This window comes from Python bivittatus, unplaced genomic scaffold (genome assembly GCF_059951505.1).
Source record: "Python bivittatus isolate LINGU-HERP-01145 unplaced genomic scaffold, Pbiv_v1 ctg000080_np1212, whole genome shotgun sequence".
Classification (NCBI taxonomy): Eukaryota; Metazoa; Chordata; class Lepidosauria; order Squamata; family Pythonidae; genus Python; species Python bivittatus.
The window spans coordinates 35021014-35042357 of NW_028277035.1; the positions used below are offsets into that span (position 1 = coordinate 35021014).

Here is a 21344-nt window from a genome sequence, read left to right on the forward strand (position 1 = left end):
GTGGGGATGGTTTCTGCCCTATGGTGTAATGTCCTGATGACTCCTAATTTGTTCTGCAGGGGATGGTGGGAGTCAAACTGGTCTGTGTGTGTGTGGGTTTCCTGTAAATCCCTATTTCTAGCTTGCCACAGGTCCCAATTAGAACCTCACAGTCTAGAAATGCCAGCCTGTTGTCCTTGGTGTCTTCCCTGGTGAACTTGATGTTTGAGTCTATGGTGTTTATATGGCCTGTGAAGACCTGTACCTCCTGGACTCTGATTTTAACCCAGGTGTCATCCACATACCTGAACCAGTGGGTTGGTGCCATTCCCTGGAAAGAGCTGAAAGCTTTCTTCTCCTATACATTATTTTTTTAAATATTGAATAAATTATGTTTAAAATTAAGTTAGGAGTTGGGAGTTGTTGTACATCAAAATGCCAAGATGGAAACCAGAAGAGGAGTGACCAACAGGTGAAGGTGAAGTGATCTGGTAGTTAGTTCAAAAAGAAGAGAAGGGGGCATAAAGAGAAATGATAGCACTATGGAATGGTGTAATAGAAGATAAAACCATGGCGAGAAGAAGGTTTCCCAGGAGATATGTGATGACATAGATATGAGAAACAAGGCTCTGATACAGTAGAAAACAGAATTAAAAATAAATGAGTTTAAAAAACAAATTCAACTCTCCCTTGAGTCAAGTTTAACTCCTGGTGATTACTTGGACCTGCTCATGTTGTTTTCTTGGAAATAAAGCAGACATGGCTTGCCATTGCTGACTTTCTGATCCTTCCTTCCTTCCTTCCTTCCTTCCTTCCTTCCTTCCTTCCTTCCTTCCTTCCTTCCTTCCTTCCTTCCTTCCTTCCTTCCTTCCTTCCCTCCCTCCCTCCCTCCCTCCCTCCTTCCTTCCTTCCTTCCTTCCTTCCTTCCTCTTTCTTTTTTCCAGCTTCCTATCCTATCCTACTACAATGTCTCTCCTATCCAAATTCCAATTAGCTTTTTCCAAGATCAGCCAAGATTGATGTTCTATTGAATTTAATAAAACACAAAAGGGTTTTCCCTAGTAATTTTAGCTGGATTCTGTTGGTCTAAGGGTAGCACCATGTGTTTCAAATGTGATACAACTGATATGCCATAATCTATCACATTTTATATATAGGTAGTCCTTGATATACGACCACAATCAGGACCAGAACTTCCATTGCTAAGCAATGCAGTCATTAAATGAGTCATGCCCGATTTTACAACCTTTTTTGCTGTGACTGTTAAGCAAATAACTGTGGTTGTTAAGCGAATCCAGCTTCCACTATTGACTTTGCTTGCCAGAAGCCCCCTGGAAAGGTTGTAAATAGTGATCACATGACCCCAGGATGCTGCAACCATGGTAAATACATGCTGGTTGCCAAGTGCCCAAATTTTTATCATGTGACTGTGGGGATGCTATGACTGTTGTAAGCACAAAGACTGGTCATAAGACACTTTTTTCAGTGCTGTCGTAACTTCAAATGGTCATTAAATGAATGGTCATAAGTCAAGAACTACCTGTAGTTGCACAAAATGAAGCTTTATTTGTACATAGAACAGAAATTTCATGCAATTCACTTTTTAGTATTTGTTGTAATCTGGGTCTTACATGCACACCATACGGCACACTAGCAAAGTGATTTTTGTGTTTAGCTGTAGTTACCACGTACCGTAATGTTTTTCTTCATAGGAACCAGTAGGGCTTTTAGGACTGTCTTCCCAGTTTTAATCATGCTTTGTGAACAATGACAGGAAAACTGTAATTTTAATCACCACAGTAAACATATCTTTTCAATGTTTATTTGCATAAATATTCAAAGCATATGTATGTATGTATGTATGTATGTATGTATGTATGTATGTCTCAGGCTTACATATCAGACTCATTAGCCATTGACTGCTCCAAAAGGCTTGAAGGGGTGATAAAACATGAAAATTCTCTTTAGAGAATGTTGCAATTCTTTGAAAGATTCTTTTCAGCAATACAAGGTACCATTACACAGCAAAAGTCTGATCGAAGAGTCCCAGACTGGAAAGAACATCCAGGAGAAAGAGTAAAGTCAAGTGGCAGAGATCCTGCAACTTCTTCCATGTATCCAAAAGAGAATTGGGCATTTCTTAAAAAGCAGCTGACCTCCACAGCACATAGCAAGTCACTTTTGGATCTGAAAGGATATCTGATATCAATTTAACTTTGGAGGGTGGTGGGTAGGTGTGCCTGAAGCAGTTCATCATAAGTCAGCAACCTTCCATTAGATGCTGTGATGGTTCAGAGGGTTTTACATGGCAGAAAAATCCCTTTGAAGTATTAGGAATTAAAGAATGAATCATCCTGAAAGGGTCTCTCTGTCAATAGCATTTTAGTTCCTTTGAATACCAGAGCGCTCTGCTCTTCTTTCAAAATCATTCTAAGGAGCTAAAGGTCAGCTTGGATTAGCAGTACTCCAATATCCTTCTTGTGCCAGACTTATACTCCTGTCTTTATGAATGCATGTACCACCCACTGGACTCCATGGAATATACTTCCTAATCAATGTGATAGGAACACAGGGACAGGGACAGAAAAAATTAAGGTGGCAATCTATCCCACTGTTTTTGACACCAGCAGAAAAATATTCCAAATACACTGAAAAAGCCCTTTTAATTGGTTTTGAGTTAGTTGGTCAGCCCTCAGCTGCTGCCATAGACTCTAGCTGCTTTTTCATAATAATTTTGTATTCAAAACATGTCTATCAGCATTTCTTCATGAGAATTACATCCTGCTCCTAAAAGAATGTTTATTTGGATTCTGATACGGCTTAGTTCCCAGTAATCCTAGGCAAGCTTACTTGGAAGTATCCTATATTGATTGCCATGGCATTTGCTCTTCATGAGGCTGAAGCTTTAAAGCATCACATTGATCTGCATTTTCCCCTCCACTCAGTTTGTGACAAAATCCTCACTGGACAATTCACAGCACTGAACATGACAAGATGTGGGCTTTCTTAGGGACTCATGCAGCAGTTGAACCACGTACGTGATGGCAGCACAAGATTCACTATAGGTTCTCAAGTTTTAATGAGCTGCAACAACCTGGAACAGGCTTTGTATTTTTGATTAAATCAAAAGCTTGAATGAACATTTATTCCCACAAGTACTTTTTAGCACATGAGCATTGGGGAGAAACAAAAATCCCACCCCTGTGCAATCATCTGATTCACCACAAATTTGTACAATGAATAAGTGCAGCTATCAATTGAATTAAGAAGCTTTTAAAACTCAACAAAATGTTTGCCAGGATCCAAGATGAAAAGAAGGTAATCTTTCTCTTCTTTCCTTCCTTGTTACCCAAATTAAGTCTAGACATACAGCAAACCAGAATATCAGGGAGAAAAGTTTGAATAAAATATTTTTTTTTTCTGTTTAACAAAAAGTTAGTCCTCCAACTAACATTGTTGAATGTTAGTTCCCCAACTTTCCAGAGCTGATTTGGTGACTAGCTGGAGGTGGAAGGAGGAAATTCCTTGCATTGGCAATCACTCCATCAAGAAACTCAAGCTTTCCAGAAACACTAGTCTTTCTCATCAGGCACACTTCACACCACGTCTTCCAAACTGAGTTGTCAAATTCTTTTGTTAAGTTTTACATTTTTAAAAATTAAGATTTTCAGAAATAACAAACCAGGGACAATGCCTCTACTATCTCTACAAATGTTATGTGTGTCAGGAAATGCTGTGAGCTGATATTCCTTTGTGGACCACTACAGGTAGCATAGTTTTTCTCCCAATTAATGTAGCTAAGCAATTTAGCACATGGCATGCAGCCCTTGGTTTATATGGAATAATACAAAAAGCATATGGTTCTGCTCAGGTCCACTTCAATCTTCAGAAAGTTAGTGGATAAAATTAATTATTTATTTGTTATATGTGTATGTTGCCTTTTATCCAGGAGCTCAAGGTGGCTTTGATATGGAACTCCCTTCATTTCATCCCCACAAGAAAAGTCTGCAAGGTAAGTTAGGCTGAGACTCCCCCATTGAGTTTCCATGACTAAAGATGGACTTAGACCTGGATCTCGCCATTCTTAATCCATCTCCTTAACCACTACACCACAAACTATATTCAGCAACTAATTAAAGTGATATGCAATTTGTTGTGTATGTATATACGCATCTCATGCAAGTCCTCAGTCCACATTACATTTACCTACAATAAGAAGAGAGAAAGAGTGGTGTACCACAGTCACAAGAAGTAGAACATTACAACTCAATTGTGACACAATTGCTATTTAATGTAATGATATGTAAAGCAGCCCCTATCGTATGTACAATAATGATTAAATATTGTAATTTTAATGTGAATTTTAACAAAACAGTGCAATTTGCTTTGAAAAAATGACACACTACCATCTGACCAATGAAAATCCAGCAAACCAAAAATATTTGACAAGTCTAGACAGTTGGATTTTCTCTTCAGTTTATGTCAGGAAAAAGTAGAATTAGTCCCACCAAATTAAAAGGAAATTCTGGCACAAGTTTTCAGCTTACTACAGCTGTGTGCTGGAGCCAGTTATACCAGCTTGTGAGAGACAATTGTTGAATTTTCTGGAATTTTCCATGCTGGTTGACAGCAGAGCAGAGCTGAGCCAAGCCAAGAGGCCTAACACACCAATGGCTGTTTGGCAGCTAATAGCACAGTGTGGCAGCAGCAATGGAGGTGGTAGAACCGGTTGTTGTACATTTATTATTTATTATTTCTTTATTCCTTTGAATTTATTAGCCGCCCAATTCCAGTGGACTCTGGGCAGCTACTTTACTATCATACCACTGGTTTTGATATCAAGTGTCTTGTTCATTTATTAAAAATATTTTAGCCTATTATTCATGGTAGATTCAGAACAATGTGCAAGAGACATAAAAACAAAAATATATCACAATACAATGTAGTAACAAAAAACTCATGAGAAAAATAATGTAAAATCATAACAATAATAAAATAATCTAATTGAAAGGCACTGTATTTTTCAGTAGGTATTGATGACATTTAACATTGTTAATATATCTGTTTCAGCCAGGAAGCCACTACCTATGGCTAGCCCTAAAAGGAGCTGAAATCTCTCTTGTATTTCTTAGATAAGCACAAGCAACTTATATTTCTGCTCCAGAGCAATGAGAAAATACAGTAATCCTTGATTGTTGATCTGGAATAATCAAAAGCAAAGCAAAAGAAAACACAAACATAAAGCCAAAACAAGAAAGCTTCATTATTATGAGAGTAGAACAACAATAAATAAAAAACAATATTTTGTTATATTTGATTAAGCAATGTGACCTAATAGGCAGAAGAGTCTGCTAAAAGGTGGTTTAGCTGATACCTAGAAAACTAATGAGGGCTTACTTTCTCTTAGGAAGTTGCAGCTGAGGACAGAGATCTAAGTTTTGCAAAAAGATGATCAAAGCTAATAGGAGTTGGCCACAGCCTAATGTTCAAGGATAGATTCCTGGTGAACCCAGAGATCAAGGCAAACAAAAATCTTCTTGCAATAGATAGCATACAGAATGTGTTGATGAGCAAGATACACTGATGGCTTTCCAATTAACTGGAATTAAAAGGGAAGTGGATAAATTAGGGTGGATAATGTGATCAGTGGCTCTTTGGAGTCTTGAGATTTAGTTGCACTGAATATAGTTGTTGGGGAGGGGGCAACAGGACGGAAGGGTTATCGATGCCCTTTTTCTGAGCTTTTGCTGAGCCATTGTGCTCTTCTGATGCTCTTATGAAGTCGTAGATCTTTGCTTCTGGGTTTTTCCAGGCTCTCTTTTTGATTATGATAAAAATCCAGCAGAATAAATCCTGTCCTTACTATTTGTGCAAGACTGGCACATGCAGGATTAAACATTTTTTCTGTTAAAAAATGCCTTGCAGTGCTCTTTAGCTAAATTCAGAGAGACTTCAGTTCCAGCACTTTCAAGCTGGATGTATTTGGTATGTCTCATGACTGTTTTCACAGTCAAAATTGCAAGAGATTACAAAAAAGTTTAATAATTATGGCTTATTATCTGAACGCCTAAGATACGGAGCCCTCATTAAGTCTTCCATGGAGCACTGCTGTTTATTCCTTTTGGTTGTCTGAAGATCCACATGTCTTCCTAGTCATTTGCACAATGCCATCTGCAATGAACATGAACTGTAAATAAGCATTTCTGTGCCATTAACAGGAAGAATGCTAGAGATGCTCTTCACAACAGGGAAGTAAAGATTTTTATATCTTTTTTGGTTGCTGTTAAATAAAAAGAAAACTATGATTCTGCTATGGCAGGGAGTAGGCATGCTCTAACCTTAGCTTCTTTCCAAGCACTCTGGTATTCTGCAATCCAATCACGACTTGTGACTTTCTGATCAATATGGAAATACTCCACCCAGCCATTTCTGTTATCTGCCTCTCCCTTCAGAGGTTGTTTATAAGTAGAAGAGCTCAGGTGCTCTTTTTCAGGACATACTGGTGTCTTCAGACCCTGCTGCCCTCTTTGTGAAGATCGCCAAATCCTGGCACTCAGTGGTGCTTCTCTGGGGGGATGCAGCCAGATTGATTTACCATTAACAAGAAGAGGGTTTGGATTCGAGCTGCTTTCCAAAGTGGGCACCTTGTCTTGGTTGTAAATATATTTTCGCTCCTGGCCGCTATTTTCTCTTTGCAATGGTCTTGGAGAAGGGTGCCGTGGTAAGCCAGTCCCATATTGTTTTTTGCTCATTTTTTCTTGAGAGGTGACTACACAGGTGCTATGAAAGTTGGACTGTGTGCAGTCAGTTCCTGTGTTCTCACTGCCAAGAGGACATTTCCATCCACAAGTCTTCTGTGCTTCTGCATACAGCTCTTCTAATGTGTTCATGCCAGAAGAGGAGTAGGTTTTGATACAATCAAGAACGAAACTGTTCTGTTCTAATGACATCACTTTAGGAAGAGTGCATCTGGAAACCATTTTTGGTGGCTCAGGCAAGTTTAAGATTCTTCGACGGTTGTGCAGCATTCCACATCTCTCTTTGTCTTGGAGCTGCTGCTTGCTTTCTAGTGGTCCTGGAAAAGTAGATCTTGCCAGCTGGCAATTAGCCTGACAGCAGTCTTCACCTGAACAAGAATCTGGATTCATGTAAACATTTCCAAAACCAATTGCGTTGCTTGTTATATCTTCTAGGATATCCTCAAAGGCTTCACTGATAGTTGGGAGAGGCTTTGCTAAGTTCAGCCTTATCCGGGGAGCCATTGCTGAAAAGAATGTGCAGGATATCATTAACTAATGTGAATGTATCACAAAGATATTACTGGAACCATTACATTTTGTAAGCAATAATTACATTAATGTAAACCTTCTTCTTAAATGAACTAATTTTATTTAGAATAAGCCTTTGCCTTATTGTTTTTTTTTTTTACAGAATTTTATTCTGTATTAAGTCTTATTCTTTTCTTTTTTGCTTATTACACAGCTTTTTTACAGGATACCCACACACTTGTCTTTTTTATATGCATGTGAATATATGCATTTCCTTCAGTCTGGGTTATCGCTTTTTCCTCTGTCTCCAGGAACATTTCTCCTTCTCTTAAAACTGGGTAGGTAATTTTATTGTAATGGGGGGCAGGGTAGCATTTATGTACATTTTTCAGCAGGCGTGTGATTCAGGGGCAATATGCCATGACACCAGGTTTCTGAAGAACATTCCCACTTAACAATCTCATGTTTTGCCACTGCCTTTTAGAGAAGCCAACAGTGTGATGCCACTGGCTGAACCTGGTTTCCCAGATTTATTCTATCAGTAATATCAAGCTCTAATTTTATTATTATGAGCTACTAAAAAAAAAATCATTACAGTTGAACATATTTTTACATGTAAGAAAGAAATGATTTCATCCATGGTCCTGACATGTATCCCACAACCTGCTTCTGCGCTACACCCATTCTTTAAAAGTTGAAATCCAACATTTTTAAGGGAGCAACGTTTCTCCATTTCTGATTTTGTCCTAATATCCTTCAGTGCCCTAACACACACACACACACACACACACACACATCCTTCCCCTCCCTCCCTCCCTCCCTCCCTCCCTCCCTCCCTCCCTCCCTCCTTCCTTCCTTCCTTCCTTCCTTCCTTCCTTCCTTCCTTCCTTCCTTCCTTCCTTCCTTCCTTCCTTCCTTCCTTCCAATATTCTGTACTTAAAATACCCCCAGCTATGTTGTTCTCAACCTACTGATAAACTAATTCTGGCTTAATAGAGCTGGGTTGATTCCTCAGGATTAAGCCAAGAAACAACCATATAGGGTAGGGTGAAGAGTGTTTTAAATATTATTAATTAAAAGATAGGAGCTAGAAACAAATACTGCTCATTGAGGGCTTTTGTTCAGACTCCAATTAGCTACCCATGTCATCTTCCAGAATATTTTTTTTTATTCCTTCCAACTACTCTTTCATTTTCCCCTGTAAAAGTAAATCAGCATTCATTGGGCAGTGGGTGTTATTTCTACCAAATCTATTTTTTGTTCTAAAGATCCTACTTTGGACACATTATGTGAAGACCCAGCTCTCTGGAGAAGGCTGCAATGCTGGGAAAGGTGGAAGGAAAGAGAAGAAGAGGACGACCAGCAGCAAGGTGAATGGACTCTGTGGCAGTGGCAATGAGTGCAGCGTTGGGAGATTTAAAAGAACAGGTTAGGGATAGATCATCATGGAGAAAATCTATCTATGTGGTTACTAGGAGTAAAAAATGACGTGATGACACATAAACTATATCATCTATCATCCATCTATATCTATCTATCTATCTATCTATCTATCTATCTATCTATCTATCTATCTATCTTGGTAACACTTGGATATTTGAGTATCTGAGTCAAATAAAAGTTTGAGTATCTTTTATACTGAGTATCTATTAGCCTTCCTTCATGTGAAGATACTAGCTGGGAATTATGGGACATGCAGTCCTAACACTAGTGGGCAATGGTGGAATATGTGAAAAAGCTGAGCAAATTTTAGGGATGGAGTAAGGTACAAGTCAGAAATATCAGTAGCCAATATCTGACCAAGGATAGGAAGGAAGGAAGGAAGGAAGGAAGGAAGGAAGGAAGGAAGGAAGGAAGGAAGGAAGGAAGGAAGGAAGGAAGGAAGGAAGGACTGCAAATTTTAACCTATTCAATTATCTAAGGGAAAAAAAACATAGCAGGGTCATCAAAGTACATTTCCTAGAAGTGGTTTTGAGTGGACAAGTCCTAGCATTAATAGATAAAAGCATGGCATGATGACAATCCATTAAGGAGGCAGGTCAGTTACACAATAAAAGCCCCATCTATAAATTATAAAATCATTGCAACTCTTTCTTTTAAATAATACATCACTTAATACCTCACTGATCTCTTCCAGACAGCCACATTAAAATGCTAGCCAACAATTCTTGAGTTAGGAGAAAAGTAAGTCAACATAAATTGTGCTGCCCCCATTGTTAATTCCTAGTTTGCAATAGTATGAAAGCGGTTCTTACACATCTTTTGTGGGCCAAGGGAAAGAAGGAGATTGGTGGATTTCCTTGGCTTTGTTTTCCCCACATGCCAGTGAGAAAAGAACCACCAATTGCTCTCCCCAATAAGTGGAGCTGGGTGTGTATAAGTCGTGCTTAGCCATTTGCCAAATTGTCTGATTAACAGGTGTAGCGGGGTGTGCAAGGTACAATATGAGGAAATGCCTCTGATGCTCCTGATTGGCACAAGACTACTTCTACAGCAATAAACTGTCAGGATATTTTTTTTCAGCATGACTCTAGTGTTCTTCTGAAAAAGCTCTAAACCCACATCTAAAAATAGCCTGATCACAGGCACAGAGGAGGCTGCAGGATGAAGTGGGAGATACTGATTACAAGCAACTTCTGTCCTTGACAGGTCCCGCTGCAAGAGAATGGCAGTGCTGGCACAAAGTGACGGGGGAATGTTCTGCAGAAGTGGCCAGTAGGCAACCATGCAGAACATGCAACTGGGATTGATCCTTGCCTAATAACAAGCCATCAAAATGACCCAAAATAGTGCAGGCAAAATGATGCCCCCTCCCAAAGTAATGAAAACAATAAAAAGTAAAGCCATGTAATATCCTTTGTCAGTGGAAGCAATAGAAAGCCTGTAATGCATCCAGTGATGATGGAACTAGCAACACCCAGCTCTCTTGGCGAGTTTAAATCAACCTTCTGTGCAGCAGACCTACAGCTTTTTCAAAAGATGCTAAAGCCATGTTTCTAAGGAGCTTGGGGAAGAGCCATCAAGTGCTTTGGAAAGTGCAGATCAGGTATTCTGTGGGCAAATGCACCTGTGGATACCAGGTGTTTGGTCTTGGTAGCCCAAGTCAAAATGACCATGAAGAGGGTGGAGAGGGGCATGCCTAGAGCAGCCTAAATTGGCTCCTAGGCCAGTAAGCCACTCAAAGTCCCCAGCAATGGATAGGATATAAATTCTAGTAAAGAGAGAGATAGACAGATGTGCAGGACATGCTGGGCAGATCCCAATCCCTGACCACATCATTGGTGAAGGATGCAAGATCATATCCAGGACAAAAATAGGGAAAACACTAGAACAGCTTTAATCTGCCTCAGATGTGGGGTGTGGATGAGATGGAGGCAATGCCACAAAGGCAGAAAAAGCCATTTCCAGAGGATGTTCATGCTGTGGGGAACATCCCCCCCCCCCCGACTTCAAAATAACTTTTAAAAAACCCATTGATCCAGGAAGGTTTTGAAGCATCTTGATCTGATGCTATCGAACTAGCTTTTTAGCCATTTAAAGGAAAAATACATTTGCCTTTAAGAAACCTTCAGAATTCATTCACTGTGATAAATGTTGGTCCTTGTCATTTAAACTATCCAGCTGAATGGGAGAAAAGGCAGACCTGGCTTATCACATCCATTATCTCCATGGTATTTTCTTATCCACCTGCTCTGGTCCAAGAGTCTGTAGTAGTCCTTCTGCAGAACAGAGGCAGTTAGGAAATTTTCAGAAGGCTGAAATGCTAACTTTTAAAAACGCTCGATGGGAAATAGTAATTGTCTTTGGTGATGAGGAAATAGCCTAATGCGCCAAAAAGGCAGTAAGTTTAATATGGGCAGGTGAAAAAAAATGAATGCAAGAGAAATGGAATCTGTCCTGTACATCTCTTTATTTCACCCACACCCATTCATTCACTGTGGCTGCTCTAACCCAGTCTTAATTGGTCTTTCCACATCCTGTACTAAGCCCAGAGCATAATCATAAGCCATTCTGAAATCAACAGAAATGACAAACAGGGCGAAGAGAGGGAACGCACACGGGCGCCATGGCTCCTGAAATGATCTGCTCAGTGACGGTTCTCTTGGGTTTCCTCCTCCCTTGGCCACACAAATATCCAGCACACCCAAGTGGCATTAGTGTCCGTACCTGGACTTGGCGCTTCTTCTCCTGGAGCTCTCCATTCCGGTCACTATATTCAGGAGAATTGAACACAGACTCCAGTACATTGCTCTCTTTCTTACCTGGATATGTTTGTTTCAAATACAGCCTGGCTGCTTCCACACCTCCAGGTTCAGTGTCTCTCCTGCACTGTCTGTTCTCCTTGACTTCAGTACTGAATATGTGCTGTCTAAACCAAGACTGAACATCAGGGTAGTGGCTTCCAGTCAGCTGATTCAGCTGCTTTTTGGTTGTGGTTGCTAAATATAGATTGGTATATGTCATTCTGTTCCCTAAGAATTCTAATTTGATAAGTGCCTTGTGTTACTGGAAAGATTCAAAGCAGGGAATTGGGGAGACAACTTTCAGATAATCTCCATGACAAATAAATCATTGTCCCCTGGTACAATAAAAGCATTAGGTTATGCTTTATATGCTGAATTATTCAATAGGTCTGGTGCACTAGAAAGGGAATGATTTCATGTGCGCTGCATTTGCATCCGTGGGAAGCAGTTAGTGATGTATCAAGCTAAATTCCAAGCTGCTCCATCAGCAGAAGTAGGGCAGCATCATTGCTAAAAAAAAAAAAAGTAATTAACAGGTGTTCTGTTTCTATGATCAGATAATGGGATAGGACTAAAGCCACATGTCTGTATTTCCTAATCTGTAACAAGAGTTTCTGTATAAGCTAAATCTCATCATTCAGATATGGAAGAACCTGTTAATACTGTGCTGGCTATAACAAGTAGAATGCCATGACTGAGGGGTCTTGGGTCAAATTGGTCCCCAGCCTTCTAAGTCCTAGCCACTCTCTGCCTAATTCTCCTTCCTTCCTTCCTTCCTTCCTTCCTTCCTTCCTTCCTTCCTTCCTTCCTTCCTTCCTTCCTTCCTTCCTTCCTTCCTTCCTTCCTTCCTTCCTTCCTTCCTTCCTTTTTTCCCCATCTCTCCCCATATTCCAGTTTTCTCTCTCTGTTGTCTTTGTCCCTTTCAAAGCAGTCCCTTTCTACTCTGGAAAAGCTTGAGCATTCAACTTTTCCTACACCTGGATCTCTTCATCGAGAATTTAGCCTCAAACAGGTTAATTCTTATTGTATTGAATGAACTGGTACAAAATGGTGGATGAGCAGCAGCCTACATTTTCACCTCTTTGGCACAAACCAAAAAAGAAGAATTGGTTACATTCTGAAATAGCCTTCCCTGTACAAAGATGAGAGATAAGACATAGTCTTCCCATTTGTTAGCAAAGGAAGTAGTGCTTTCATCTCAAGGTGAAATCACTTTGACTTTTTTTAGGCACTAAGGTCTGTGGGCTACGTCAAGCTGGTTTTGCTCACTTGAAATACATCCTTAATCAAAATTCATGGGCAATGGAAAGAGAGCAAGGGTGTGGGCAGATGACAAAATGTGTGTGATGACACCATCATGCAATGCTACAGCATCCAAACTAGTATCAGATGAGGGGATGCAAGGACATCACAGCATTTACCCAATGACATATTGCACACATGCTGCTCTCTGAATTTCCCACAATACAGAGGGCTTTGGACTTTTCTTTTTTCCTGGCATTATTGTGATTTCAAGATTCCCAAACTAGAAAAAATAAGTTTAATAAGTTCTTTTTCACATTAAAAAATGTCTTTCCATTATTTTTCCCCAAAAAACACTTTTAGTAAGACTTTGGCAATATGCAAATTTATATGCAGCATAATTTCAGCATATTGTTGCATATGTCTACTCAGAAGTAAATTCATATTAGTTCAGTAGGGCTTATTTCCATTAAGCGGGTATAGGAATGGGCATTAATTGATTAAAGGATGGACTAACTGCCCTAGTTATACTTTTTATTGATCTGCATTCAGAAATAATGCATTACATATAAAATAATGAAACATTTTCTCTATATAACTGTGCTTCTTTTAATTATTGATGGCCTAAAAGCATTTTAAAATGTTTTTAGTGTCACATGCATATTTAAAAAGGCATTCTGTTTGCATCCAAAGCATTTTTTTCAGCTAGAATAAAAGAGGCTTTTATTTACCTCGGCTTTTCTCCTTGGTTTCTTTAAATGGTCATCAAAATAGTTGATTGAACCTCTGAAAAATTCCTTGCCTTAATGCCTGAAGATGAAGAATGTATCAGTATTTATACCTTCTTCAAATACAATAAATCAGCCTGAGTACTAATGAAAGGAATGCAACAGCCTGGGCCATGCTGATTCAAACAAGCAGATAACTAGTTAATAGACCTGGAACAACAGGGCTATCCTTTAACTTGTAATTTTCCAGATATTTGCTTTGATTTCTAAGAGCCAATTTGGTAAATGAGTAAAGGATACATTCTTAAGATACTCACCGTATCCTTTAGCCTGAATAGAAAATATGTGTTCCATAAGTATCATGAGATAGTTTAGCTCAGCTATAGCCTCCGATGATTTGTCTTGCTGTTCCCTACCCCCGACTCCCACATACCCCAGATTGGTTGGGCTCAGGTTGGGCCTTTTTGTGTGTTAGGGGGAGTTTGAGTAGGAGAATGGGTGCTTTAAGCTTTGCTGATGCTTCAAACACCTATTTCTCTCCCCAAACCCTTTCCCCAAAGGGTTCTAGGCCATTAACATTAGCCAAATACAAAAATGAAAGAGAAAGAGAAAAAATACAAACAAAAATGAATAGAAAGAAATGCATATTAGAATAAGTGTATGTTGTTGTTGGTGGTGGTGGTCACACAGTCAGCCAGAAGTTTAGACTGGATTTGGCATTTTTATCCACCTATCGAGTCCTTCCCAAGGACCTGGGATAGGCAGATGTTGTTTGATGGTGTTAAAGGTATTGTCGCAGGATGCTGTTCCAAGTAAAGCTGCCTTTTGCACTTGACTGATGGTGATTTTGTCAGTGCAGATGGTCTTCAAGTGTGCTCCAGATGTTTTGGGATTGCATCCAAGGCACCTATTACTATTGGTACTATCTTTGCTTTCTTTTGCCATTCTTATTCTTATTCTTTATAGGCTGCCTGATTCCCAACAATTCTGGGTGGTTTACAAATTGTTAAAAACATTTAAAAACAAAGGACAATATAAAAACAAAGCAGCACAAGACAAAAGAACAAAGATGGCAGAGAAAACAAACCTGGAGGGGAACAAAGAAAAGGAAGAAAGGGGAGTCAGTCATCCTTGCTAAAGGCCTTCAGGGTGCTTCAAAATACCAGTAGGGTGGGGGCCATTTGAATCTTGAGGTGAGCCTCATTCCAAAGGGCAGGCACTGTGACAAAGAAGGTGTGCTTCCGGGGTCCCAATAGATTACATTGTTTAATTGAAGGAACCTGGAGCATGCCAACCCTGCCAGATTGAACTAGTCAGGCAGATACTATGGAAGACACACAGTCCCTCAAGTACCAGGCTCTATGCCATGTAGAGCTTTATCAGTAGTGACCAGCACCTTGAGTCACACCTGCAAGCAAACTAGCAACCAGTGCAGCTTGTGAAGCAGAGGTGTTGCCCATCACTGCCATGCTGTTGCATTCTGGACCAGATGAAGCTTCTAAGGGGTCTTCAAGATGGTTGAGAAGGTTGTCAGTCTGCAGCTGATGAGAACTCAAGTACAGCACATTGCAGTAATCGAGCTGTAAGATCACCAGGGCATGAGTGACTATCTGAAGTGCCCCCCGATCTAGGAAAGGACTCAACTGGTGCACCAGATGAAGCTGGGAAAAAGCCTTCCCAATCACAGCTGCCACCTGCTCATCAAGCAGGAACTGTGTGCCCATGAAGACCCCCAAATTGCACACCACTCTTGAATGGGGAAGTGCAATCCCATACAAGGTCAAAGTTGGAATATCCCCAGATCTGGCCAGTCCACAGCTACTCAGGCTTGCTAAGATTGAGTCAGTTCCTCCCCATCCAAATCCACACAGCTTCCAGACACTCACAACAGAATCTCGAGAGGCTCACTTGGCCAGCCCAGAGTTGAAAGATATAATTAAGTGTAGTGATGATACCGAACCCCAAACTGGCAGATGACCTCATCCAGCAGTTTCATGTAGATTTTGAAAAGGAAGGGAGAGAGACTAGAGCCCTGTGGCACCCCACAGAGCCAGCCCAGAAGGATACTATGGTTGATGGTAATTAAAGCTGCCAAGAAATCAAGGATGCACCACCACCATCCCAGCTCCATAACAGATCATGAACAAGTGCAATCAAAGCTGTCTCAGTAGTAAATCCTGGCCTGACTGAAATGGGTCTCAATAACCCATTTCCTCCAGAGTTCTCATCAGCTGCAGACTGACAACCTTCTCAACTACCTTCCCCAGGTGGTTAAAGACAGGTCGATAGTTATCAATAGTTATTGAAGACCATTAGGCCCAAGGACAGCCTCTTGAAAAGGGGGCTCATCACTACCTCTTTCAAGGCTGGGGGCACCACCCCCTCCATCAAAGAGACTCACACTACAACATGGGCCCAACTGCAGGTCACCTCCCTGGCCACTTTCACAACCCAGGAGGGACCTGGATCCAGTAAACAGATGACCTTCCTCAGGAGCCATCAGTTCAAATTCATCCCAGATCACACCACCTGACCATACTCCAGGCACCTTGGCCTGCTCAAAAGCAAAACAAAAACTTGTTTCTTAATCAACACATTTAGCCCTGACCACCCTGAGTTATACTGATTGGGCTTTCCACAGTATCAGTTGAAGACCAATTTATATGTAGAAAGTGAACACATGTCTTCCATCCATGGTTTTAATCAGGTGTAATATTTTTTGAGCTATAGCCCACACATGCTAAATCTAAAGGTCTGTAAAATTTGATAATTTCCAAATTTGTGGAATGTAATTTAACATCATATTCACATACTATTCTGTTTCTTTTGCTAAAATAATATTAATAAACTTATCAATATTAAACCCAAACAATGTCACTTTAGAACAAGTCCAAAACATGTGAGTCAGTGTTTCTTCCAAAGTATTACATGTCCGAAAAGTAGAAACCAATTCCCTATTACACGTCATCTGAGGTGTCCAATAGTCACAAACAAGACCCTGGTTGTATTAATTGAATCTTAAGATAATAGGATAGACTTTTAATGTTCTGTAATACTTTAGCACATGGATTTGTTAAAAACAGGATATTCCAACCATATATTCCAATTTTTTTGTATGATTCCCATATGATTCTTAATGGTATTTTTCAGCTACACCCTACATTTTAATTGTGGATTTGGAAATTTCCAAGTATTTGTTCAATAATGTTAATACTTCGGGAGTTTTTTCCTGTATTGACCCTTTGTTCCCTTGCTTACCTCAGCCTTCCTCATCCTGAATGCTTTTCAACTCTCAGAATGCTCAGCAGGGGCCATGCAAGCAGGGAAATTCTGGAAATTGAACCCATACATCTGTAGTGTGCAAACATTGGTTTACTGTGATCAAACACTAATTTCCCTGCTTCCATATTTCCCTTTCTTTTTCTGCATACTGATTTTAGGTATTTACTAGTCCAAGCTTAATTGAACTATCTAATTAACTTCTGGATTTTGTATTAATGTCAGAGGTTTAATGTAAATACAGTTTATATGTTTTGATTCAAGCCTAATCAATAACTTGCCTTCAATTGTTATTATCTTCATGATAAGCATAAAGTGCAACAATCCTATGACACAATTCAGTGCATCTATCCAATAATTGGTTGGATAGATGTGTATTTGTCTGCTGAGTGCAACAGAAACCAGATGAAGATGGTAAAAGAGAGTGTTGGCTCCTGCAGCCTCCTGGGCATCCAAAATTAGGGTTAAATCAAGCAAATTCCCAAGATGTAATTTGCTCCTACCTGCAACACTATCAGATTCCTCACTGAATAATATCCTCATTTTGTTTGGATCCATCTTCAACTTCAGCTTCTGCATCCTTATTGAAATCCAACTGTTACCATAAATCAATCTCTACTACCTGTTGAAAATGATAGATAGGGTAATAGAAAGGACTTGGAGATCTCTAAATAACCTCATCTGGCAGTTTCACATGGCTATCAAATAGAATATGAAGCAAGATGAGCTCTTATAGCTCTCAATCAGCTGAAGAACATAGTGAATACAATTCTCCTGGTTTTAGTGCATAGGCTTAGGGGGCCCTGGAGATTTAGTGCCACTGAGCAAAAATGTTCCTATTAACTGTCAAAGTCTCATGCAGTATTTTAAAAAATACCCTCTGTATTGGGATCTGACTTAATAGCTTGTTCTAAGAGCTTGACTTAAAATGTCAGTTTCAGCCTTCTTATCAGGAACTCTCGTCCTGAGAATGAAAAGGTAAAAGGCAAATAGCAGACAGTTTTACAGAGCTTTCATTATCCACCCGGCTCTCTGGATGGAAGAATGTGACCAAAATATGAATGCAACATTATGAATGTATTTTGAAAGAAAATAGGAGGGCAGTTATTCTATATTAAAGGTAAATCAAGACTATCACTCTCAGCATTATAGGTGAGAACAGCTCCTTCTCTTTCATATACCATTGGTGGCTGGGAAATTCTGGGAGTTGAAGTCCACTCATCTTAAAGTGGCCAAATTTGGACAACACTGTCTTATGCAGTAAGATTTTGTCTAGAGATCTTCCTGAGCAAACCATGTAAATGCTGAGGATATAATTAATGTCAACTTCAAGGAAGCATTTGATCAGATATGTCCATGATATTGTAATTAGTAAGCTAATTAACTATGGGCTGATTGGCAAGTTTTTTCAAGGAATGCCAGTCAGGTGTTTGGTGTTCAATAGGATGCCACAGCTGGGTCTGACCAGTCAACCTGTTCATTGTGACTTAGATGAAGAGACAGAAAGAGCTGATCTTTTCGAATTTGCAGATGACACAGCTGAAGGAGATAGCTCATACTAGAAGACAAGCAGATTTACATAAAAGATTGTGTAAGGTTAGAGGAGTAGGTTGAAAATAACAACATGAAATTGAATAGAGACAAACAAATGGTCTTAAATTAGGAAAAGTAAACAAATGGACAGGTACAGGATTATCATAATACATGTGAAAAGGATCTTGGAACTATAATTGAGCAGAATATAATTCAGTAGAATGGCATGGCAGTAAAAAGTGAGTTACAATTTTTGGCTGTGCTAATTGAAGTATGGTTATTCAATTCTGCACTGGTTAGATTCCAGCTCACTTTGGAGACCACACTTGAAGCTAGATTCAAAAAAGGACAACAGAAATGATCAGGGGGAAAATGTATGTATAGCTTGGAGAAAAGATGTCTGAGGGGATCTGACAAAAATTTTTCAAGTACATGAAATAGTGTTACACTGAAAGTCAATTCCTGTTCTCTGTTATCTCAGAGTGAAAGTTCTGAAATAATTGTCTTAAGCTACAGAAGTGTTGTTGAGTGTTAGGAAAGGTTTTCTAATGCTACAAGCAACTACTAACAGAGATAGTTGGTTCCCTTCTACTGTGTGTGTTAGCACAGAACAGATAGTCATCTTTTTGGTATGCCCTTGTTAAGATCCCTGCACTGAGCTGAGAAGGGGGTTGGATTCAGTGGAAGACATGGCTCTTTCCAACTTTATGATTCTATGAAGCCTTAAAGTGAATGACATTCAATAAACCAGTTTGGAAACCAGCTATCCTGGTGAATTGCTTCCCAAATCTGACCTAAATTCATAGTTTGGTGTCACTGAAATTCTTTGGTAGACATGTGTGAATTCAACATTCAAAGGACATGAGATTGAACATTGTGAAAGCAATCAGTGCCTAACTGCTTTCAGTTGTTTCCAAGGTGTTTTCATAAGCAGTGCATGCTCATTAGGGTGTCCCTAAATTATGGCTAGTGACATAAGCAGAATGGGATGCATGGGCCCAACAGAGCATATAGGTCTGGTTGCACTAATGTGACCCCAGATTTCATTAGCTTCTCAGAGCCTTTCAGTGAAAACATTGCTAAGGCATTGACAGCTTCCCATTTTGCACTGATGCATGCTCAGACATGCCTATGTACTACCCAAGTCAAGCATGAGGAGACAAGATAGGGTAAGCAGGGGGTCTGTTTCTCAGATAAATTATTCCAAGCTTAGAATATTTCTTCAAGAGACATTCCTGAATGTGGAAATAACCCTATTTCTCTCTCTTGCTGTTCTCACTTAACTTGATGAGGTTTTTAAATTAAAAATGTCAACCTTTGGCCAAATGTTTCTTATTGTTTATTTCAATATATAGTTAATGTATTTTTTAAAATCCATGCATATGAAATAAACCAATTCTTTAGAGATCAACATGACTGAAAATGAAGTGGCTTCTTTCATGTCAACACTGTGTATTAAAAGAACGTAAAGTCTGTGGATTCACTAATTCTATTTATATGGTCCATTAAGTTTAAAGGCCATAAGTCCAGTAGTGATTGCTACGAAATATTATTGAGTCAGTGGCTGTTTATTAGTATACTTTTGGCCAGCAATCTATCAGGGTTCAAAACTTGCTGCTAATTTCAGAAATGGTGTGCTTGAAAGATCACCAGGGACACAGACCAATTTCACAAAGTCATTCTTTTTTCTTGTTGTTCAGTTGTTAAGTCGTGTCTGACTCTTCATGACCCCATGAACCATATCACGCCAGGCCTTCCTGTCCTTCACTGCCTCCTGGAGTTTGCTCAATTTCATGTTCATTACTTCAGTGATGCTATCTAACCATCTAATCCCCTGCCGTCCCCTTCTCCTTTTACCAATTTACCCGATGAATCAAGGCAAGCTGGATGTGGTCAAAATGAGATGACAAGATTGAACATTGACATCTTGGGAATCAGCAAATTAAAATGGACGGGAATGGGTGAATTTAATTCAGATGACCATTATATCTACTACTGTGGGCAAGAAACCCTTAGAAGAAATGGAGTAGCCCTCATAGTCAATAAGAGAGTGGGAAAGGCAGTAATACGGTACAACCTCAAAAACGACAGAATGATCTCAGTGCGTATCCAAGGCAAACCATTCAACATCACAGTAATCCAAGTCTATGCCCCAACCGCTGATACCAAAGAAGCTGAAGTTGACCGGTTCTATGAAGACCTACAACACCTTCTAGAACTAACCCCAAAATAAGATGTCCTTTTCATCATAGGGGATTGGAATGCTAAAATAGGAAGTCAAGAAATAGTCGGAATAACAGGCAGGTTTGGCCTTGGAGTACAAAATGAAGCAGGTCATAGCAAACACTCTTTTCCAACAACACAAGAGATGACTCTACACATGGAAATCACCAGATGATCAATATCGAAACCAGATTGATTATATACTTTGCAGCCAAAGATGGACAAGCTCTATACAGACAGCCAAAACAAGACCAGAAGCTGACTGTGGCTCAGATCATGAACTGCTTACTGCAAAATTTAGGCTTAAATTGAAGAACGTAGGGAAAACCACTAGACCACTCAGGTATGACTTAGATCATATTCCTTGTGAGTACACAGTGAAGGTGATGAATAGATTTAGGGGATTAGATTTGGTAGACAGAATGCCTGAAGAACTATGGACGGAGGTTCATTACATTGTACAGGAGGCAGCATTGGAGAAGCATGATACTACCTCATTAATTTCTATGTGGGTATAACAAGGTTGTTGTTATAATAATGGACCTTCAATAGAAAATCCAACCAACTAAACTCTGATGTTCCCTGGCTACAGGGGCAGTCTTGCAACTTAACTCTGAATTTCTTTATGGTAATTCTTTAGATTACACATTTTATATGAATGAGACTATAGGCCAACTCGCTCACAACACTGCTCAAAAACCTTCCTTAACTGGTATATTTTAAACTGTTTAAACAAAGTTTTTAACTTGTGCCTCTCCTAGTAATAGGATAACAGAAGGTAGAACATTTAACTAAATTAATTTAAACTCTCTTAAATCTTATTTCTGGTCACTGTCTTATTTATATAT

At 39.6% G+C, this 21344-nt stretch overlaps 1 protein-coding gene across 1 annotated transcript; it reads right to left on the reverse strand.

Moving 5' to 3' along the window:
• Positions 1-908: 908 nt before the first annotated feature.
• Positions 909-11711, reverse strand: LOC103060353 (uncharacterized). The gene is made up of 2 exons (XM_007421928.3): positions 11510-11711; positions 909-7243 (listed from the first exon to the last, which is right to left on the reverse strand). The coding sequence occupies exons 1-2, from the start codon at positions 11709-11711 to the stop codon at positions 6279-6281; spliced, it is 1167 nt and encodes a 388-aa protein (XP_007421990.2). The 3' UTR covers positions 909-6278.
• Between the last annotated feature and the right edge of the window lie 9633 nt (positions 11712-21344).

Bases quoted from the DNA above. Each gene is read 5' to 3' on its own strand.
- LOC103060353 (XM_007421928.3), bottom strand. From the start codon at position 11,711: ATGACATATACCAATCTATATTTAGCAACCACAACCAAAAAGCAGCTG. The intron at 7,244-11,509 runs GTAAGAAAGAGA...CATTCTTTTCAG, and splicing joins TTTGAAACAAACATATCCAG to CAATGGCTCCCCGGATAAGG.